Raw genomic sequence first — 21,298 nt, 5'->3', positions numbered from 1 at the left:
CGATGACGTTGTCCCCACAGTGACCGTACGTACTAGGGGTCAACCGATTAATCGGAATGGCCGATTTCAAGTTATAACAATCGATAATCAGTATTGTTGGACGCCGATTATGGCCGATTACATTGCACTCCACGAGGAGACTGCGTGGCAGGCTGACTACATGTTACGCGAGTGCAGCAAGGAGCCTAGGTAAGTTGCTAGCTAGCATTAAACTTATCTTACAAAAAACAAATCAATCTTAACATAATCACTAGTTAACTACACATGGTTGATGATATTACTAGTTTATCTAGCTTGTCCTGCGTTGCATATAATCGATGCGGTGACTGTTAATTTATCATCAAATCACCGCCTACTTTGCCAAACGGGTGATGATTTAACAACAAAAGCACAATCGTTGCACCAGTGTACCTAACCATAATCATCAATGCCTTTCTTAAAATCAATACACAAGTATATATTTTTAAACCTGAATATTTAGTTAATAGTGCCTGCTAACATGAATTTCTTTTAACTAGGGAAATTGTGTCACTTGTCTTGCGTTCTGTGCAACAGAGTCTGGGTGTATGCAGCAGTTTGGGCCGCCTGGCTCGTTGTGAACTGCATGAAGACCATTTCTTCCTAACAAAGACTAATTCATTTGCCAGAATTGCGCTGTTTATGACTTCAAGCCTATCAAATCCCGAGATTAGGCTGGCAATACTATAGTGCCTATAAGAACATCCAATAGTCAAAGGTATATCAAATACAAATGGTAAAAGAGAGAAATAGTCCTATAATAACTACAACCTAAAACTTATTACCTGGGAAAATTGAAGACTCATGTTAAAAGGAACCACCAGCTTTCATATGTTCTCATGTTCTGAGCAAAGAACTTAAACGTTAGCTTTTTTACATGGTAAATATTGCACTTTTACTTTCTTCTCCAACACTTTATTTTTGCATTATTTAAACCAAATTGAACATGTTTCATTATTTATTGATGTACTATATCAAGTTAAAATAATAAATCATTCAGTATTGTTGTAATTGTCATTATTACAAATATATATAAAAATAAGAAAAATAAAATATTTTTTTGAATTATATAAAATAAATAATATATAAAAAAAAATTTAAAATAAAAAAAATAAAAAAATAAAAATATCGGCCAATTCATCGGTATCGGGCTTTTAGTGGTCCTCCAATAATCGGTATCAGTGTTGAAAAATCATAATCTGTCGACCTCTAGTACGTACATACCCCAACCAGAAGCCATGGATTACAGGCAACATCCGCACTGAGCTAAAGGGTAGAGGAGATACTTTCATGGAGCAGGACTCTAAACCGGACACTTATAAGAAATCCTGCTATGCCCTTAGATCAACCATCAAACAGGCAAAGAGTTGTATTCAGCGAATGTGACAAATACAATTGAATAATTCAGAATAAGGTGACACATACAGTGCACCTTATTACATAAGTATTCAGACCCTTTGCTTTGAGACTCTAAATTGAGCTCAGGTGCATCATGTTTCCATTAATCATCCTTGAGATGTTTCTACAACTTGGGAGTCCACCTGTGAGTAATTTAAATTGATTGGACATAATGTGTAAAGGCACAAAACCAAGCCATGAGGTTGAAGGAATTGTCAGTAGAGCTCCAAGACAGGATTGTGTTGAGGCACAGATCTGGGGAAGGTTACCTAAAAATGTCTGCAGCATTGAAGGTCCCCTAGAACACAGTGGGCTCTATCACTCTTAAATGGAAGAAGTTCAGAACCACCACGACTCTTCCTAGAGCTGGCCGCACGGCCAAACTGAGCAATCAGGGGAGAAGGGACATGGTCTGGGAGGTGACCAATAACCCAATGGTCATTCTGACAGAATTCCAGAGATCCTCTGTTGAGATCCTCTGATGGGAGAACCTTCCAGAAGGACAACCATCTCTGCAGCACTCCACCAATCAGGCCTTTATGGTAGAAGCCACTCCTCAGTAAAATGCACAACAGTCCACTTGGAGTTGCCAAAAGGCACCTAAAGACTGTCAAACCATAAGAAACTAGATTCTCTGGTCTGATGAAACCAAGATTTAACTCTGGCCTGAATGCCAAGCGTCACATCTGAAGGAAACCTGGCACCATCCCTATGGTGAAGCATGGTGGTGGCAGCATCATGCTGTGGGGATGTTTTTCAGTAGCAGGGACTGGGAGACTATTCAGGATCAAGGGAAAGATGAACGGAGCAAAGTACAGAGATCCTTGATGAAAACCGAAGGTTCACCTTCCAACAGGACAACGACCCTAAGCACACAGCCAAGACAACACAGGAGTGGCTTCAGGACAAGTCTCTGAATGTCCTTGAGTGGCCCAGCCAGAGCCCAGACAGGAACAAAATCGAACATCTCTGGAGAAACCTGAAAATAGCGGTGAAGCGACACAGCCCATCCGACCTGACAGAGCTTGAGAGGATCTGCAGAGTAGAATGGGAGAAACTCCTGAAATACAGGTGTGCCAAACTTGTAGCATCATACCCAAGAAGATTCAAGGCTGTAATCGCTGCCAAAGGCGCTTCAACAAAGTAAAGGGTCTGAATACTTATGTAAATGTAAATGTGATATTTCAGGCGGGGTTTTTTCCATAATCTAAAAACCTGTTTTTTGTTTTGTAATTATGGGGTATTGTGTGTAGATTGATGAAGGGAAAAAAATGATATAAAACCTCTTAACCTCTCCAGGCTAGGTGGATAAAACCTCTTAAGGATCGTACCCTTTTTTTTAAACAATCCCCTAAAATGACATACCCAAATCTACAGTGCCTTGCGAAAGTATTCGGCCCCCTTGAACTTTGCGACCTTTTGCCACATTTCAGGCTTCAAACATAAAGTAATAAAACTTTATTTTTTTGTGAAGAATCAACAACAAGTGGGACACAATCATGAAGTGGAACGACATTTATTGGATATTTCAAACCTTTTTAACAAATCAAAAACTGAAAAATTGGGCGTGCAAAATTATTCAGCCCCTTTACTTTCAGTGCAGCAAACTCTCTCCAGAAGTTCAGTGAGGATCTCTGAATGATCCAATGTTGACCTAAATGACTAATGATGATAAATACAATCCACCTGTGTGTAATCAAGTCTCCGTATAAATGCACCTGCACTGTGATAGTCTCAGAGGTCCGTTAAAAGCGCAGAGAGCATCATGAAGAACAAGGAACACACCAGGCAGGTCCGAGATACTGTTGTGAAGAAGTTTAAAGCCAGATTTGGATACAAAAAGATTTCCCAAGCTTTAAACATCCCAAGGAGCACTGTGCAAGCGATAATATTGAAATGGAAGGAGTATCAGACCACTGCAAATCTACCAAGACCTGGCCGTCCCTCTAAACTTTCAGCTCATACAAGGAGAAGACTGATCAGAGATGCAGCCAAGAGGCCCATGATCACTCTGGATGAACTGCAGAGATCTACAGCTGAGGTGGGAGACTCTGTCCGTAGGACAACAATCAGTCGTATATTGCACAAATCTGGCCTTTATTGAAGAGTGGCAAGAAGAAAGCCATTTCTTAAAGATATCCATAAAATGTGCCGTTTAAAGTTTGCCACAAGCCACCTGGGAGACACACCAAACATGTGGAAGAAGGTGCTCTGGTCAGATGAAACCAAAATTGAACTTTTTGGCAACAATGCAAAACGTTATGTTTGGCGTAAAAGCAACACAGCTGAACCCACCATCCCCACTGTCAAACATGGTGGTGGCAGCATCATGGTTTGGGCCTGCTTTTCTTCAGCAGGGACAGGGAAGATGGTTAAAATTGATGGGAAGATGGATGGAGCCAAATACAGGACCATTCTGGAAGAAAACCTGATGGAGTCTGCAAAAGACCTGAGACTGGGACAGAGATTTGTCTTCCAACAAGACAATGATCCAAAACATAAAGCAAAATCTACAATGGAATGGTTCAAAAATAAACATATCCAGGTGTTAGAATGGCCAAGTCAAAGTCCAGACCTGAATCCAATCGAGAATCTGTGGAAAGAACTGAAAACTGCTGTTCACAAATGCTCTCCATCCAACCTCGAGCTGTTTTGCAAGGAGGAATGGGAAAAAATGTCAGTCTCTCGATGTGCAAAACTGATAGAGACATACCCCAAGCAACTTACAGCTGTAATCGCAGCAAAAGGTGGCGCTACAAAGTATTAACTTTAGGGGGCTGAATAATTTTGCACGCCCAATTTTTCAGTTTTTGATTTGTTAAAAAAGTTTGAAATATCCAATAAATGTCGTTCCACTTCATGATTGTGTCCCACTTGTTGTTGATTCTTCACAAAAAAATACAGTTTTATATCTTTATGTTTGAAGCCTGAAATGTGGCAAAAGGTCGCAAAGTTCAAGGGGGCCGAATACTTTCGCAAGGCACTGTAACTGCCTGTAGCTCAGGACCTGAAACAAGAATATGCATATTCTTGATACCATTTGAAAGGAAACACTTTGAAGTTTGTGGAAATGTGAAATTAATGTAGGAGAATATAACACATTAGATCTGGTAATATAAAGAAAAACACATGCTTTTTTAAAAATTGTATTATCCATCTGTGAAATGCAAGACAAAGGCCAATATATCCCTTGGGAGTCTGGGCGCAATTTACATTTTGGACACTAAATGTCAGCAGTGTATGTGCAACATTTTAGTCTGATCCAATGAACCATTGCATTACTGTTCTAAATGTTGTATCAAGTCAGCCCAAATGTGCCGAATTGGTCAATTGATACACAGCAGGGGTTCAAACTGTAGAACCCAGTTCCTACATTTGAATATAAAGTGTTTTTTATCAAAACTATGCTACATTTTATCTCTGGGACCCTTAGCCTGACAAATTAGAGCAAGATTACTGAATGTAAGTATATTATTTACCTTCAGAGGTGAATGTATCAAACCAGTTGCTGTGCAAGTTTTGTTGTTGTGCACTCTCCTCAAACAATAGCATGTTCTTATTTTACTGTAATAGCTACTGTAAATTGGACAGTGCAGTTAGATTAACAAGAATTTAAGCTTTCTGCCCATATAAGACATGTCTGTCCTGGGAAATGTTGGGAAATGGGAAATGTTCTTGTTACTTACATCGTCGTGCTATTCACATTAGCGCACGTTAGCTAAACTGTCCCGCGAGGAGGGCGACACAAACCGTGCATCACTGCCTAGCTAAATAAAGGTTAAATAATTATTTATTTTTTTAATCACTATTGCATATCTACCTCAATTACCTGGTACCCATGCACATCGACTCGGTACTGGTACTCCCTGTATGTTATTTTCTACTACACTTAGGTTGGAGTCATTAAAACTAGTTTTTCAACCACTCCACAAATTTCATGTTAACAAACTATAGTTTTGGCAAGTCAGTTAGGACTTCTACTTTGTGCATGACACAAGTCATTTTTCCAACAATTGTTTACAAATAGATTATTTCACTTATAATTCACTGTACCACAATTCCAGTGGGTCAGACATTTACATACACTAATTTGACTGTGCCTTCAGCTTGGAAAATTCCAGAAAATTATGTCATGGCTTCATAGGCTTCTGATAGGCTAATTTGCATAATTTGAGTCAATTGGAGTTGTACCTGTGAATGTATTTCAAGGCCTACCTTCAAACTCAGTGCCTCTTTGCTTGACATCATGGGAAAATCAAGAAATCAGCCAAGACCTTAGAAAAAAAATTGTAGACATCCACAAGTCTGGTTCATCCTTGGGAGCAATTTCCAAACGGCTGAAGGTATGCGTTCATCTGTACAAGAAATAGTATACAAGTATAAACACCATGGGACTACGCAGCTGTCATAGCGCTCAGGAAGGAGACGCTTTCTGTCTCCTAGAAATTAATATACTTTGGTGCGAAAAGTTCAAATCAATCCAGGAACAGCAGCAAAGGACCTTGTGAAGATGCTGGAGGAAACCGGTACCAAAGTATCTACATCCACAGTAAAACAAGTCCTATATCGACATAACCTGAAAGGTCGCTCAGCAAGGCAGAAGCCACTGCTCCAAAGCCACCACAAAAAAGCTAGACTACGGTTTGGAACTGCACATGGGACAAAGACCGTAATCTTTGGAGAAATGCCCTCTGGTCTAATCAAACAAAAATAGAACTGTTGGCCATAATGATCGTTATGTTTGGAGGAAAAAGGGAGAGGCTGGCAAGCCGAAGAACACCATCCCAACCGTGAACACGGGGGTCATCATCATCATGTTGTGGGGGTGCTTTGCTGCAGGAGGGACTGGTGCACTTCACAAAACAGATGGCTTCATGAGGGAGGAAAATGATGTTGATATATTCAAGCAACATCTCAAGACATCATTCGGGAAGTTAAAGCTTGGTCGCAAATGGGTCTTCCAAATGGACAATGACCCCAAGCATACTTACAGTTGTGGCAAAATGACTTAAGGACAACAAAGTCAAGGTATTGGAGTGGCCATCACAAAGCCCTGACCTCAATCCTATAGAGAATTTGTGGGCAGAACTAAAAAAAAAAGTGTGTACGAGCAAGGAGGCCTACAAACCTGACTCAGTTACACCAGCTCTGTCAGGAGGACTGGGCCAAAATTCACCCAACTTATTGTGAGAAGCTTGTGGAAGGCTACCAGAAGTTAAATTTAGTGTATGTAAACATCTGATGAAAAAAATTAAAGCTGAAATAAATCACTCTCTACTATTATTCTGACATTTCAAATTCTTAAAATAAAGTGCTGATCCTAACTGACCTAAGACAGGGAATTTTCAAATGGATTAAATGTCAGGAATTGTGAAAAACTGGAGTTCAAATGTATTTTGCTAAGGTGTATGTAAACTTCCCACTTCAACTGTATAACCATGTTATTTTACTTGTTATTTTTTTATTCGTTATGCACTGTGTATTAATTCCTCATGTCACTATTTCTATTTATTCTATTTTATCTTTAACTCTCTATTTTTGGTAATGCACGTGTAAGTAAGCATTCCATTGTTAGTCTACACTTGTCTACGAAGCACGTGACAAATTACATTCAATTTGATTTCGCAGGGCATTGAATTAATTTACTAATTCAGGTCGTTCTTGTTTACATGTTGAATGAAATGGCTGCCTCTAAGCTGGTTGGAGGAAACGCCAACCTTTATCGAACTTTTAAGATAAAATGAAACACATGTAATCAATGCAGGTGTGCGTGCTCTGAGCACCATGTGTGTGTGTGTGTGTGTGTGTGTGCGCACGCACAAGCTTGTGTGTGTGTTTCGCAGAGTGGGATTCTTAGCTCAAGAGGCCAATGTCTTCCTTTTAACAGAGGCCATTACCCAGCCATCACGCTGCTGAAATCACACAAATGATAGATAATAACACTATTACAGCCAGCCAGGCAGCAGACATGTCAAAACATCCCTATCTATCTGCTAGATTAGGAGACAGACTGAAGCGATCTCTTTTGGCAAAAACAAACCCTATTAACCTCCCCTGCCCTCCCCTCCTATCCCCTCCCTGGGGGCCAGAGTGTGTTCCACAGTGGCCTAATGGCTCATGGAAGGGTGGCCAAGCCAGTCAGCTCCCCTTTTCCTGTGTCCAGGAAGGAATTCCTACCTCCACAGACCGCGTTCTACTGTTGCCCGAACAACACGTCTGCAGAGGAGAGATTGTCAGCTCAGAGTATCCTAGATTAAGTATCTCAGAGGTTTTTGTTTTCCTTTTTTCCCCCAGCTCGGTCTTCTCTTTTTTTGGTAAACCCAATCCCAAAACAATGGGCTTTAGTTTCGGCTGGCTAAAACACACCTCAACAAATCCAAACTGGATTCTGTTGATGCTAAAAATGACAGAAGCTCAGTACCGTCCAAACGAACAAGAGGGGTGATGTTTCTCTCTTCCTGGCATCCACACTTCAAAGACAAGCTACGGGAAGAGAAGCAACTACAGACTTGAAGCTTTTGAAGGTTTACACAACTGCTGCTGTGCATGCCATGAATACTCACACACCCTCAACAAACGTACCACGTCAAAACTTTCAACATCTGTTTTTCTATCGTCTTGTACCAGGATGGTAAACCTAAAACCTTGTCATTAACAAAAGAACGGTGCCAGGAAAGGGGATTCATTAACCCGCTATTTATAACCCGGAGAGGAACATTTTTCCTTCTGGAGCTGCCTAAAAAAAAATGTTTTTAATTAAATGGTCATGTTAACAAGGAGAACATAAAATCAAATCAGCTTATTAATAGCCTGCACTGAAAGCATGACAAAAACCCGATGTGGCAGATAAATTGCCATATTTGCACTCAAACACGGTGACCATTTTCCTCATCCACTACTATGGACCTGAAACGAGGAGTATTCTATCCTGTAAATAAGAAATTATTCAGAGGACCAGAATATTGCCTTGGACAATTTGCTTTTCAAATTAGAAGAGGGAATTCAGTCTGCCTTGCTGAAGCAGTAGTCCACTATCACACTTCACATGTAAATACAGTACAGGCCAGGGTGGAATTCTTTGGCAGATGAGAAATAGGCTTTTACATTTTTTCCCACCCAACAACAGTTGTTGATACAGATCTACTTGACACGTTGCCCTTCCTCATAAATGTTGCTTTAGAAGAAAAAAAACCATTTTCAAAAGCATGCAGGTTAATTGGTGTATCTATGACATATTCCTCTTAGAGAAGTGAAGCGGACTCCTGCCATACTGAGCTAAATGCTGTGTCTAGCCTATCTGTATGTCTTCCTGTGCCTACAGATTCACACCGACAGATGTGGGTGAAACACACGTCATAACTTTAAAATCTATTGGAGTGGAACGGTTGCCCTGAGACGCAGCTGTAGGCTAACTAACTATAGAGTCTGACGCCATAGAAGTCTACAGTCAGGTCTCGGGGCAAGGGTCAGTACAGAGGTCAATAATCTAAACAACACAAACAAGATGATGCACATATCTCCTACAGTACCTTACAGAGTATATCAGGGTTGGACAAGTTTAGTACCTTCCAGTTTCCCTCAGGTTTGTACTTTGTGAACATGACCCGGTATAATTTTCTCTTTACCCAGTGAGTCCACAAAATTAACAATTTCATCCTCAAGGGGAAACACAAGAGGGTTTCTCAACAACCATGACTAACTCTATCGTATACAGTGTAGTACGCCTATAGTCTGTGAAATCCCCCACACAGAAATAATTCATTCTTACAATTTAGTTTGTCAGTGTACATTAGATTAGCATTCCACGCTAGCTCTCTCACTCGCTTTCGATCACTTCCCCCTCTCCCCTTCCCTCTTTCTCCCGCCCTCACCTTCACCCCCTCCCTCCGCTCTGCTAGGAATGGTGCTTCATAAATGGCTGAACGTCCTGTTCACAAGCGCAACACGTCCCCTGCAGGGAAGGGAAGGGAGAGGCTGCCATCTTGGGGTAATTATGGAAGAGGGATTTATCCTGCCTGCCTGCCGCTGTCTGTCTGTCTGAGCCCACACAATCCACATCACATCAAACCCCACAGCAGCAAATCGTGGCATTTAATAGGATTTTCTTTGAGGTATTATTATATTTAAACAGGTAGTCAGAATACCTATTTTCTAAGGGAAACCTGCATGGATGGGTGGTTTCTGGACACCTGTGCTGAATCACAATAGTCATGTCGAACCCTATTAAACCAGTCGTGGCAAAACTTTACCCTGAGGTTGTCAAACCCAGTTTAACTAATGAACACATCAAATACATAATGCAGTAATATTCCTTGACCGTACCTCGATGTCGGCCTATTCATGACCTCTGCTCTGCTCTTCTGCATGAAACAATCATCAAACCTGAATCCCATCAAGGCAACGCAGCACAAATTCATCAGACAGCTGCGTTATCACACATTGAAGTCTCAGAAGCCATCGCAAAAACAAAGACTGAGATAAGTAGCCTGGGATAAGTGCGCCCGGGGACGTGAGCATACGAGGAGAGAAAGAGAGAGAAAATACTTTCTTTCAGGGGAGATTTTGACTTGCGTCCCAAATAACACCCTACTTCCGACATAGTGTACTGCTTTTGGCCAGAGCCCTATGGTCAAAGGTCGTGCACTATATAGGGAATATGATGCCATTTGTGACTGAGTCTTTTTCATTAGCAGCCAGGGCCACATTTGGCTTCCCACGGTGCTTCAGAACAAAGAGTATGTCTGAAAGCAGGGAGCCTTCGCGTGGCTGTGTGGCGCTCTAATTGCTCTCTCTCTCTCTCGCTCCCCCTCTCCCTCCCTCTCTTGTGGAGCCAACAGTGTCAACAGGTCCTCCATTTTAAAAACAGCACAGGGGAGTTATAGGGGAGCAGAGCGTCACTGCTCAGCCAGCCATTGGCAGAGGGGCCTACTCCAGAGGTGGAGGGAGAGAAAGGGCGAGGATGTGTCTCCAAATCCACTTGATCTTAGCAACTAACAAGGTCCCAGCATGTCTGACAGCAAACAAAACAAACAAGAGTTGATGTAAACGTGGTTGAAACTTGGTTACTTACAGGACTGATACAATGTCTCCTCGACGTACTTGGTAGTTCCTCACACTCCAGCGGTTCAGGAGCACCACGTCAGAACCTGTCACATTCCCCTCAGGATTCAGGGAAGGCTGAGACGACAACACACATGCACACAAAACACAAAAAGAGGCGAGTCAGTCACATCGGAAAGAAACAAGGAACAGGGGAAACGAGCAACATTGTCATCGGTGGCCTGGAAAGAAGAAAGAGCAGCAAGGGCCAAGCAGAGGGCAACCAGGGAACAGAAGACAGACTGAATGACATATTCCTCTTAGAGAAGTGAAGCGGACTCCTGCCATACTGAGCTAAATGCTGTGTCTAGCCTACCAAATCAAAGTTGATTTGTCACGTGCGCTGAATAAAACAGTGAAACGCTTACTTACAGGCACTAACCAACAGTGCAAAAAAAGGTACTAGGTGAACAATAGGTAAGTAGAGAAGTAAAACAACAGTAAAAAGACAGTGAAAAATAACAGTAGCGAGTCTATATACAGGCACCGGTTAGTCGGGCTGATTGAGGTAGTATGTACATGTAGATATGGTTAAAAAGTGACTATGCATAAACACTGCTCAAAAAAATAAAGGGAACACTAAAATAACCCATCCTAGATCTGAATGAATTAAATATTCTTATTAAATACTTTTTTCTTTACATAGTTGAATGTGCTGACAAAATCACACAAAAATGATCTCTGGAAATCAAATTTATCAACCCATGGAGGTCTGGATTTGGAGTCACACTCAAAATTAAAGTGGAAAACCACACTACAGGCTGATCCAACTTTGATGTAATGTCCTTAAAACAAGTCAAAATGAGGCTCAGTAGTGTGTGTGGCCTCCACGTGCCTGTATGACCTCCCTACAACGCCTGGGCATGCTCCTGATGAGGTGGCGGATGGTCTCCTGAGGGATCTCCTCCCAGACCTGGACTAAAGCATCCGCCAACTCCTGGACAGTCTGTGGCGTTGGTGGATGGAGCGAGACATGATGTCCCAGATGTGCTCAATTGGATTCAGGTCTGGGGAACGGGCGGGCCAGTCCATAGCATCAATGCCTTCCTCTTGCAGGAACTGCTGACACACTCCAGCCACATGAGGTCTAGCATTGTCTTGCATTAGGAGGAACCCAGGGCCAACCACACCAGCATATGGTCTCACAAGGGGTCTGAGGATCTCATCTCGGTACCTAATGGAGGTCAGGCTACCTCTGGCAAGCACATGGAGCCAAAGAAATGTCACCCCACACCATGACTGACCCACCGCCAAACCGGTCATGCTGGAGGATGTTGCAGGCAGCAGAACGTTCTCCACGGCGTCTCCAGACTGTCACGTCTGTCACATGTGCTCAGTGTGAACCTGCTTTCATCTGTGAAGAGCACAGGGCGCCAGTGGCGAATTTGCCAATCTTGGTGTTCTCTGGCAAATGCCAAACGTCCTGCACGGTGTTGGGCTGTAAGCACAACCCCCACCTGTGGACGTCGGGCCCTCATACCACCCTCATGGAGTCTGTTTCTGACCATTTGAGCAGACACATGCACATTTGTGGCCTGCTGGAGGTCATTTTGCAGGGCTCTGGCAGTGCTCCTCCTTCTCCTCCTTGCACAAAGGAGGAGGTAGCGGTCCTGCTGCTGGGTTGTTGCCCTCTACGGCCTCCTCCATGTCTCATGATGTACTGGCCTGTCTCCTGGTAGCGCCTCCATGCTCTGGACACTACGCTGACAGACACAGCAACCTACTTGCCACATCTCGCATCCTCGTACCATCCTGGATGAGCTGCACTACCTGAGCCACTTGTGTGGGTTGTAGACTCCGTCTCATGCTACCACTAGAGTGAAAGCACCGCCAGCATTCAAAAGTGACCAAAACATCAGCCAGGAAGCATAGGAACTGAGAAGTGGTCTTGCTAAATGCCTATAATTTGTAGGCCTCCTTGCTCACACATACTTTTTCAGTTCTGCTCACAAATGTTCCATAGGATTGAGGTCAGGGCTTTGTGATGGCCACTCCAAAACCTTGACTTTGATGTCCTTAAGCCATTTTGCCACAATTTTGGAAGTATGCTTGGTGTCATTGTCCATTTGGAAGACCCATTTGCGACCAACTTCCTGACTGATGTCTTGAGGTGTTGCTTCAATATCTCCACATAATTTTCCTACCTCATGATTCCATCTATTTTGTGAAGTGCACCAGTCCCTCCTGCAGCAAAGCACCCCCACAACATTATGCTGCCACCCCCGTGCTTAATGGATGGGATGGAGTTCTTCAACATAACAATGGTTATTATGGCTAAACAGTTCTATTTTTGTTTCATCAGACCAGAGGATATTTCTCCAAAGTACGATCTTTGTCCCCATGTGCAGTTGCAAACTGTAGTCTGGCTTTTTTTGTGGCGGTTTTGGAGCAGTGGCTTCTGCCTTGCTGAGCGGCCTTTCAGGTTGTCGATATAGGACTCGTTTAACTGTGGATATAGATACTTTTGTACCAGTTTCCTCCAGCATCTTCACAGGGTCTTTGCTGTTGTTCTGGGATTGATTTGCACTTTTCGCACCAAAGTACATTCATCTCTAGGAGACAGAACAGTTGGAAAAATTACTTGTGTCATGCACAAAGCAGATGTCCTAACCGACTTGCAAAAACTATAGTTTGTTAACAAGAAATTTGTGGAATGGTTGAAAAACAAGTTTTAATGACTCCTACCTAAAGTGTATGTAAACTTCCGACGTCAACTGTATGCACATGAACGTATAGTTAAAGTGACTATGCATATATGATAAACAGAGAGTAGCAGCAGCGTAAAATAGTGGTTGGTGGAGGCACACAATGCAAATAGTCTGGGTAGCCATTTGACTACCTGTTCAGGAATCTTATGGCTTTGGGGTAAAAACTGTCCTAGACTTGGCACTACTGTACCGCTTGCCATGCGGTCATAGAGAGAACAGCCTGTCTTTTTAGGGCCTTCCTCTGACACCGCCTGGTGTAGAGGTCCTGGATGGCAGGCTGCTTTGCCCCAGTGAAGAATTGGGCCAAATGCACTACCCTCTGTAGTGCCTTGCGGTCAGAGGCCGAGCAATTGCCGTACCAGGCAGTGATGCAACCATGCTCTTGATGTTGCAGCTGTAGAACCATTTGAGGATCTCAGGACCCATGTCAAATCTTTTTAGTTTCCTGAGGGGGAATAGGCTTAGTCGTGCCCTCTTCACGACTGTCTTGGTGTGTTTGGACCATTCTAGTTTATTGTTGATGTGGACACCAAGGAACTTGAAGCTCTCAACTTGCTCCACTACAGTCCCGTCGATGAGAATGGGGGCGTGCTCGTCCTCCTTTTCCTGTAGTCCACAATCATCTCCTTAGTCATGGTTACTTTGAGGGATAGGTTGTTATTCTGGCACCACCCGGCCAGGTCCCTGGCCTCCTCCCTGTAGTCTCATCATTGTCGGTGGTCAGGCCTACCACTGTTGTGTTGTCTGCAAACTTGATGAAGGTGTTGGAGTCGTGCCTGGCCATGCAGTCGTGGGTGAACAGGGAGTACAGGAGGGGACTGAGCATACATCCCTGGAGGGGCTCCAGTGTTGAGGATCAGCGTGGCAGATGGGTTGCTACCTACCCTCACCACCTTGGGGCGGCCCATCAGGAAGTACAGGATCCAGTTGCAGAGGGAGGTATTTAGTCCCAGGATCCTTAGCTTAGTGATGAGCTTTGAGGGTAATATGGTGTTAAACGCTGAGCTGTAGTCAATGAATAGCATTCTCACATAGGTGTTCCTTTTGTCCAGGTGGGAAAGGGCAGTGTGGAGCACAATAGAGATTGCATCATCTGTGGATCTGTTTGTGAGGTATGCAAATTGGAGTGGGTCTAGGGTTTCTGGGATAATGGTGTTGATGTGAGCCCTTACCAGCCTTTCAAAACACTTCATGGCTACGGACCTGAGTGCTAAGTCTGTAGTCATTTAGGCAGGTTGCCTTCGTGTTCTTGGGCACAGGGACTATGGTGGTCTGCTTGAAACATGTTGGTATTTCAGACTCAATCAGGGACATGTTGAAAACGTCAGTGAAGACACCTGCCAGGTGGTCAGCACATGCCAGGAGCACACGTCCTGGAAATCCGTCTGGCCCCGCAGCCTTGTGAATGTTGACCTGTTTAAAGGTCTTACTCACGTCGGCTATGGAGAGCGTGATTACACAGTCGACCAGGAACAGCTGATGCTCTCATGCATGCTTCAGTGTTGCTTGCCTCGAAGCAAGAATAGGAGTGATTTAGCTCGTCTGGTAGGCTCGTGTCACTGGGCAGCTCGTGGATGTGCTTCCCTATGTAGTCTGTAATAGTTTGCAAGCCCTGTGACATAAGACGATCATCGGAGCCGGTGTAGTACGATTCAATCTTAGCCCTGTATTGACGCTTTGCCTGTTTGATGGTTCGTTGGAGGGCATAGCGGGATTTCTTATAAGCTTCCGGGTTACAGTCCCGCACCTTGAAAGCAGCAGCTCTATCCTTTAGCTCAGTGCGAATGTTGCCTGTAATCCATGGCTTCTTTTTGGGGTATGTACATACAGTCACTGTGGGGACGATGTCCTCGATGCACTTATTGATATTGCCAGTGACTGATGTGGTGTACTCCTCAATGCCATCGGGAGAATCCCGGAACATGTTCCAGTCTGATAGCAAAACAGTCCTGTAGTTTAGCATCTGCTTCAACTGACCACTTTTTTTTATTGATTGAGTCACTGGTGCTTCCTGCTTTAATTTTTGCTTGTAAGCAGGAATCAGGAGGATAGAATTATGGTCGGATTTACCAAACGGAGGGTGAGGGAGAGCTTTGTACGCGTCTCTGTGTGTGGAGTACAGGTGATCTAGAATTGTTCTCTCTCTGGTTGGACATTTAACATGTTGATAGAAATTAGGTAGAACTGATTTAAGTTTCCCTGCATTAAAGTATCCGGCTACTACGAGCGCCGCCTCTGGGTGAGCGGTTTCTTGTTTGCTTATTTCCTTATACAGCTGACTGAGAAAAAGCTGACTGAGAAAAAGCTGACTGAGAAAAAGCTGACTGAGAAAAAAGCTGACTGAGAAAAAATCTTGGTCTAATCCGAGGTGAGTGATCGCTGTCCTGACATCCAGAAGCTCTTTTTTGCCATAAGATACAGTTGCAGAAACATTTTGTACAAAATAAGCTACAAATAATGCAACAAAAAAAACACATAATAGCACAATAAGTTGGGCGCCTGTTAAACTGCAGCCATTTCTTCCGGCACCATTTTATATATATATATCTGTATGTCTTCCCGTGCCTACAGATTCACACCGACAGATGTGGGTGAAACATACGTCATACCATTAAAATCTATTGGAGTGGAACGGTTGCCCTGAGATGTGGCTGTAGACTAATTAACTATAAAGTCTGACGCCATAGAAGTCTACAGTCATGTCTCGGGGCAAGGGTCAGTACAGAGGTCAATAATCTAAACAACAACACAAACAAGATGATGCACATATCTCCTACAGTACCTTACAGAGTACATCAGGGTTGGACAAGTTTAGTACCTTCCAGTTTCCCTCAGGTTTGTACCTTGTGAACATGACCCAGTATAATTTTCTCTTTACCCAGTGAGTCCACAAAATTAACAATTTCACCCTCAATGGGAAACACAAGAGGGTTTCTCAACAACCATGACTAACTCTATTGTATACAGTGTAGTATGCCTATAGTCTGTGAAATCCCCCCCCCCCCCCCCCCACCCACAGAAATAATTCATTCTTACAACTTAGTTTGTGTCACTTTATCGAAGAGCTAGTGTGTGACGAAGCCCCACTCCAAGCAGCGGGTGACATGACACAGGAAGAATGATTCATTAAACAGGATGTGCACAGGCCATTTCACGCTTGCCGGGGTAATTGACAGAATATCTCTTATCCGTCTGCTGAAAATAAATATCCCATACGAGTGCTGCCAGCCGCAGAATGTATCTGTTACAGTTGGATACGTTATCATTTTCACTTTCAGTCATATTTTACCATATTACATGCTGTATTGTTTCAAAGACGTTTATCTTGCTAGCTTGAAAGCACCCTAGAATTAATAAAAACCTGAGAAAAAAACAACAACACAGGAGACAAGGAAAGTTAGATCAAATAAGATTGTCTGGTCAACAATTCAATCTTGTGAGCACTGCAGCCTTAGGCAAGACAACGCAGGGGTTTTGAAAGGATTCTTGTTTAAACTATCACGGTCTTGTAGGAGGAGAGGCAAAGTGAGGCAACGGCCTGTCTACACAACTAGAACCTGGCGAAATCCTAACAACTCCAACAATGTAAACAGCCTTCAGTATCTGAACGTATTGACTTACTAATTAGAAGTATGGGAGGAGAGGAGGGAGATCAATAACGATCTTCTTCAGACAAACATTTGTTGTTACATTTCTTTCCTTCTTACTTACTTAGAAAACCATGCAAATATACTTGGATTCTAATTACGTCACATGGGATGGTACAAACGAAACTATATCACGCTGTATAGATTCTCTTGTCAACCATTCACAAGAAGCTAAACTGCCATCCAACACTGTCAACAGGGAGGACAAGCCCCAGCCAATGACGCGATACCAATGGGTCTCAGCTGCCCGGCTGACTTACCTCGATGCCTACATAGCTACAGATGTATGCCTGATTAACTCTGTTTGACATCAGAATGAAAGATGAACGTGCATTGAGCATAGAGGTTTAAAACAAGTGTTTATGTGCGTTTTCGTAACGTGAGCAAAGACGTGAGATGCATTTGATGTATTTCATCACGACCAAGTGTCAACCCAGGCCATGAAGTATGACTTCTGTTGTATTGTATGGCTTCTGAATCCGAGCACGGCTAAATGTCTTCTGTGGTATTGGTATTTGAATTGTGGGTTGAGGTAAGGCCAATTTATTCCATTCAATAGAACCTCTCCCTCTCTTTACTGCATGATACAGTAGATACCGAGATGCAATCAACTCTGTTACAAAAGGAAAGTGGGGCTTTGAAAAAAGTACAAACAAGATCAGTAGGAATTGATGGAGAAAGCAGAGAGCGTGTGTCTCACCTGCATTGAGGCTCCTTCTACTCGTGCTACATAGGCAAAGCGGTCCAGAACAGTGACAGTTACGGGCACTGCCACGAAGAAGCCGCTCACAAACGCCCTGATATACCTGCGCCCAGCCCCGGCCTGCTGAGCCATCACCTAGGGACAGAAGAACACAGTTCAGCCATCATAATTGGAACACAGCCATAAGAACTCAGCATGCAACAGCAAATGGAGAATCAGATAGTAGGCAGTTTGTATTGGCAAGAACAGGATGTAATTTCAGTCATTTCTCACTCAAAGAGAGAACACATATTGCATGCAGGCATTTCTCATCCTTCTCTGCCCTCTGTTCTCAAAAACGACAGCAGGACAGCAAGACAAGTGTGAAATAACAGAGTGACAGACCAAAGACCCTAGGACAGGCTAATGCATCAGCGGCTTTAAATAACACAGCCACCAGGCAGATACTCAAACTTTGTTGTTACTGATTGTGATCGTGAGATGCTTCAAAAAGTTTATGCTTCAGAGGTGCATCAAATATTCCTTGGTGGTACTGTAGCATGTCCTTACCTATCCTTAGTGTTGCACGTTATACCGAAACTTCGGTACTTTTGATACTAGAACATGAATAACGTCCCGGGTACTAATATATATATATAATTTTTTTACTTTCTGTATTTCTGTTAATGTGTCTCACGAATCAAGCCTGTCTGTCAGCGCAGCCGATCCCTTACTATAGCGTGCACCGTACCTGCTCCACTTACCCATTGCAAGCCTGCACTGGGAGTCTGGGCTGCGTCATGTTAGCTCCCCACTCATGCTGCACAGAAGATAACACATTTGAATCCGACACGGCATGAAGAAATTTTAAAACTGTTAATTACTGTTCGCAAAACAATGTCCATATAAGCTAGAAGACTTGCACAATGCAAAAAGATACCGGTAGCTTCCAACTTTGCAGGCTAACTTTTGTTGCTAGCTGACAGCTAAAGCTAACATCAACTCAATACTCTAGTACTTTATTTATGGTAATATGCAAACCATTACGCAAAATATGCTGATTGACACAAAAAACTAAATTAATTCCCACATCTCTCCCAAAGATGATCTATTGTGTCATCGAATTGACTGTGCTCCGACGGGCCGCCCCCTCTTCTCCCGTGAATGATGTCATTACTGCTTAAAGACACATTCTTGTAAAAATAAGCTACTTCTATGCAAATGTTGTTGATAAGCACAATAAAAAAATTATTAAAAATAAGTCCGAAATGGAATGGAAACTGATTGTTTGTCATCTGTAGCCCCATGCAATCAGCCAAAAGAAGCTCAATAACTCAATGCACGCACACTCCTATTGAATATGAATTCACCTGTATTGTGAATAGGTCTAAGCTACATCTTGATTTACCAAGTTTATCAACAGAGATTTACCTTTCAAATAAATTATTACCATTATGTTGTCATGTAGTTGGTTAAAAATAAAGTCAAGTTGATTGTATAATTTATTAATTAATGCATACACGGCTGTCTCTGAAAAATATTGACATAAAAAATGATAATGTAATGATATTGAACTGAGATATTCTTAGTCTGGCAGTGGCAAATATATAAAAAAATATATATATATTTGGCACATGAGACACCTGTCTGATTGGACTAATCCATTGCGGAGGCCACAGGGATGGCACACCAGTATCACCAGTAGTACATTTAGTGTTAATTACCATCATTTGTAATCTACAATGTTTGTTTGGTTATGGCCATTTATGTTAATGCATTCAATATATTTTTATTACAGTCTTACCGTTCACATTGAAGGAGCGGACACGTTTGCAGAGCGCACAACCTAAGTTTGGTTTATCTCATTCCATTTATGAATAAGGACATGGGGTACCTGATTACGCATAGAACTAGGTCTAGGCTACCTGGCCTGTGCGCAAATGTAGGCTCATGAATGTTCCCATTTGGGGATTTGATAGTATTTCTGATTGTCTTAAAATCAGCATCACTGTGGAGCTTATCAAAGTCATTCTTTCTTCGACCTCAAAAAGCAAAGTAAACAAAGTTTGTTTTTACATCCATTGAGAATGACAATAGCTCCTTAACGTAGCCTATTTGAAAAGTCTTTCCAGCTCTCTCCCTTTCAATAACCGCTCAGCATGAAAGTGGAAAACATGTCATGCTCTGATCTGGTGGAAAAAAGGCCTACCTGATTACCTCTCATCCCTTGCGCAAATAGCTTACAGCTGTGTCTGTCTGTCCAGAGCTCACTGGCACAGAAACTCTTGAGGGCCCAGAATATTTTATACAATGTTGCAAGTTTGCTAGTACCAGCATCAAGCTGGACCCAAGTTAATAGTTGATACAATGTTAAGTTCCTTGCAGATAGGCCATGCGATGTATAGGATATTTATTTTAAAAAATATGGTTATTTTCTACCTGTGGGCTAAAATATAACTATTTGTTAGCTTTATGTAGGCTATTTTTACATATTGGCAAAGGCAATAGAAGTTACAAATCTAAAAGTATAATTGTCAATTAGATAGAATTTTTATTAACCACTTAGAGACTTTATTATAAATTAAATTAACCTGTTCCACAAAATGTGCGTATGAAAATCATAACTGGCATGCAGATCGGTAGAAATAAATGGTACAATTACTTGGCACTCCAAATGGAAAAGGTTGCCGAAAGCTGGTGTAGCCTATTACCGGAAACTTCAGGAGCATAAAGGCAGAATCAGGGATTGCCAGCAGCAGCAGGCAGCGAAAGGAGGGGGGTCGGGTAGGGATCCGTATTTTCCTTCTTCTGGTTAAGATATATTAATCTCTGGCTCACTCTTTAGTAATTTGTAGGCAAAGTAGCCTATATATTGTTGATGATTTCAGTCTCGATATGGAAAAATACACTAAATCTGGTATCGGTTTTGTAATCAAAATGCTGGTATAATGACAACACTAGTGGCTATTGCTTTGAAACAATAACAACCCTCCGTGCAAATATTGTTTTCCAATGGCTGGCAAATATTGTCAACAATATTGTTTCAACATACTTTCCTTGTTATTTCAACTTCCTGCATTAGTGTTGCATCAACCTTTTGTGCAAAAAGTTGCCTAAACAGTGTTAATGAACGCGACTGAGTTAGAAGTAAAAGAAGTAGAAAAGTAGACCCGGACAGAACAAGATCCGCCCAAGGACACAACCGCCTAGCCAATTAAGGCCAACCTGCATCACACATCCTCTCAGCCTCTGGCCCCATGACTGCTCTGCTCCAGCCCGAGTCAACCTGCTGTAATGAAGCTAATTAAAGCTATGCAGAAATCTCTACGCCATTCCCTGGTTGCTAAAATTCTAATTGTTCACTTAATTTCAGTTTCTGACAAAACAAGAAACTATGGTGTAGAGAATCATTGTACCATCTAAACTGCTGTGAAATATATTTCCCATAACCAAAACTATTGCATTTTCAGCTGTTTGAAGCTGGTGTACAACACCAAAAGTTTAAGACGCAAAAATGAAACTTAAGAATGAAAGCATAGAAATAGCGTACATAAAACAGATCTACAGCTTCTTAGACTTGCTGTCAATGGGAATGACAGATCTGTAACTCATTTTCTATGTGAATTTCGTCAGGTCGCCCAAAAAGTCACATATTACAGCTTTAAAAAGGCCAAGCACATAGCAGGTGGAGTCAACCTGTACCCATAGCACTCACAAAGGGTTGAGGAAACACACACAAAACCCAC

At 42.5% G+C, this 21,298-nt stretch overlaps 1 protein-coding gene across 3 annotated transcripts in view; it reads right to left on the bottom strand.

The window, feature by feature from the left end:
- immp2l (inner mitochondrial membrane peptidase subunit 2) overlaps positions 1–21,298 on the bottom strand; it is a 159,009-nt gene that overhangs the window by 106,190 nt on the left and 31,521 nt on the right. Inside the window, exons 2-4 of one of the 3 annotated variants that reach the window (XM_036979007.2) lie at positions 18,317–18,372; positions 17,571–17,708; positions 10,487–10,593 (exon numbers count right to left, since the gene is read on the bottom strand). In XM_036979007.2, coding sequence (XP_036834902.1) covers positions 10,487–10,593; positions 17,571–17,705 — 242 coding nt within the window. In that variant the 5' untranslated portion in view covers positions 17,706–17,708; positions 18,317–18,372. Of the gene's footprint in view, positions 1–9,738; positions 9,859–10,486; positions 10,594–17,570; positions 17,709–18,316; positions 18,373–21,298 lie in introns of those variants that run through there. The other 2 variants (XM_021603465.3, XM_090233153.1) reach the window with 2 other exon arrangements.

This window comes from Oncorhynchus mykiss, chromosome 1 (genome assembly GCF_057628025.1).
Source record: "Oncorhynchus mykiss isolate SJ-2025 chromosome 1, ASM5762802v1, whole genome shotgun sequence".
Lineage (NCBI taxonomy): Eukaryota > Metazoa > Chordata > Actinopteri > Salmoniformes > Salmonidae > Oncorhynchus > Oncorhynchus mykiss.
The sequence above is the reverse complement of the archived record's forward strand: the minus strand, read 5'-3'. Positions and strand labels throughout refer to the sequence as shown.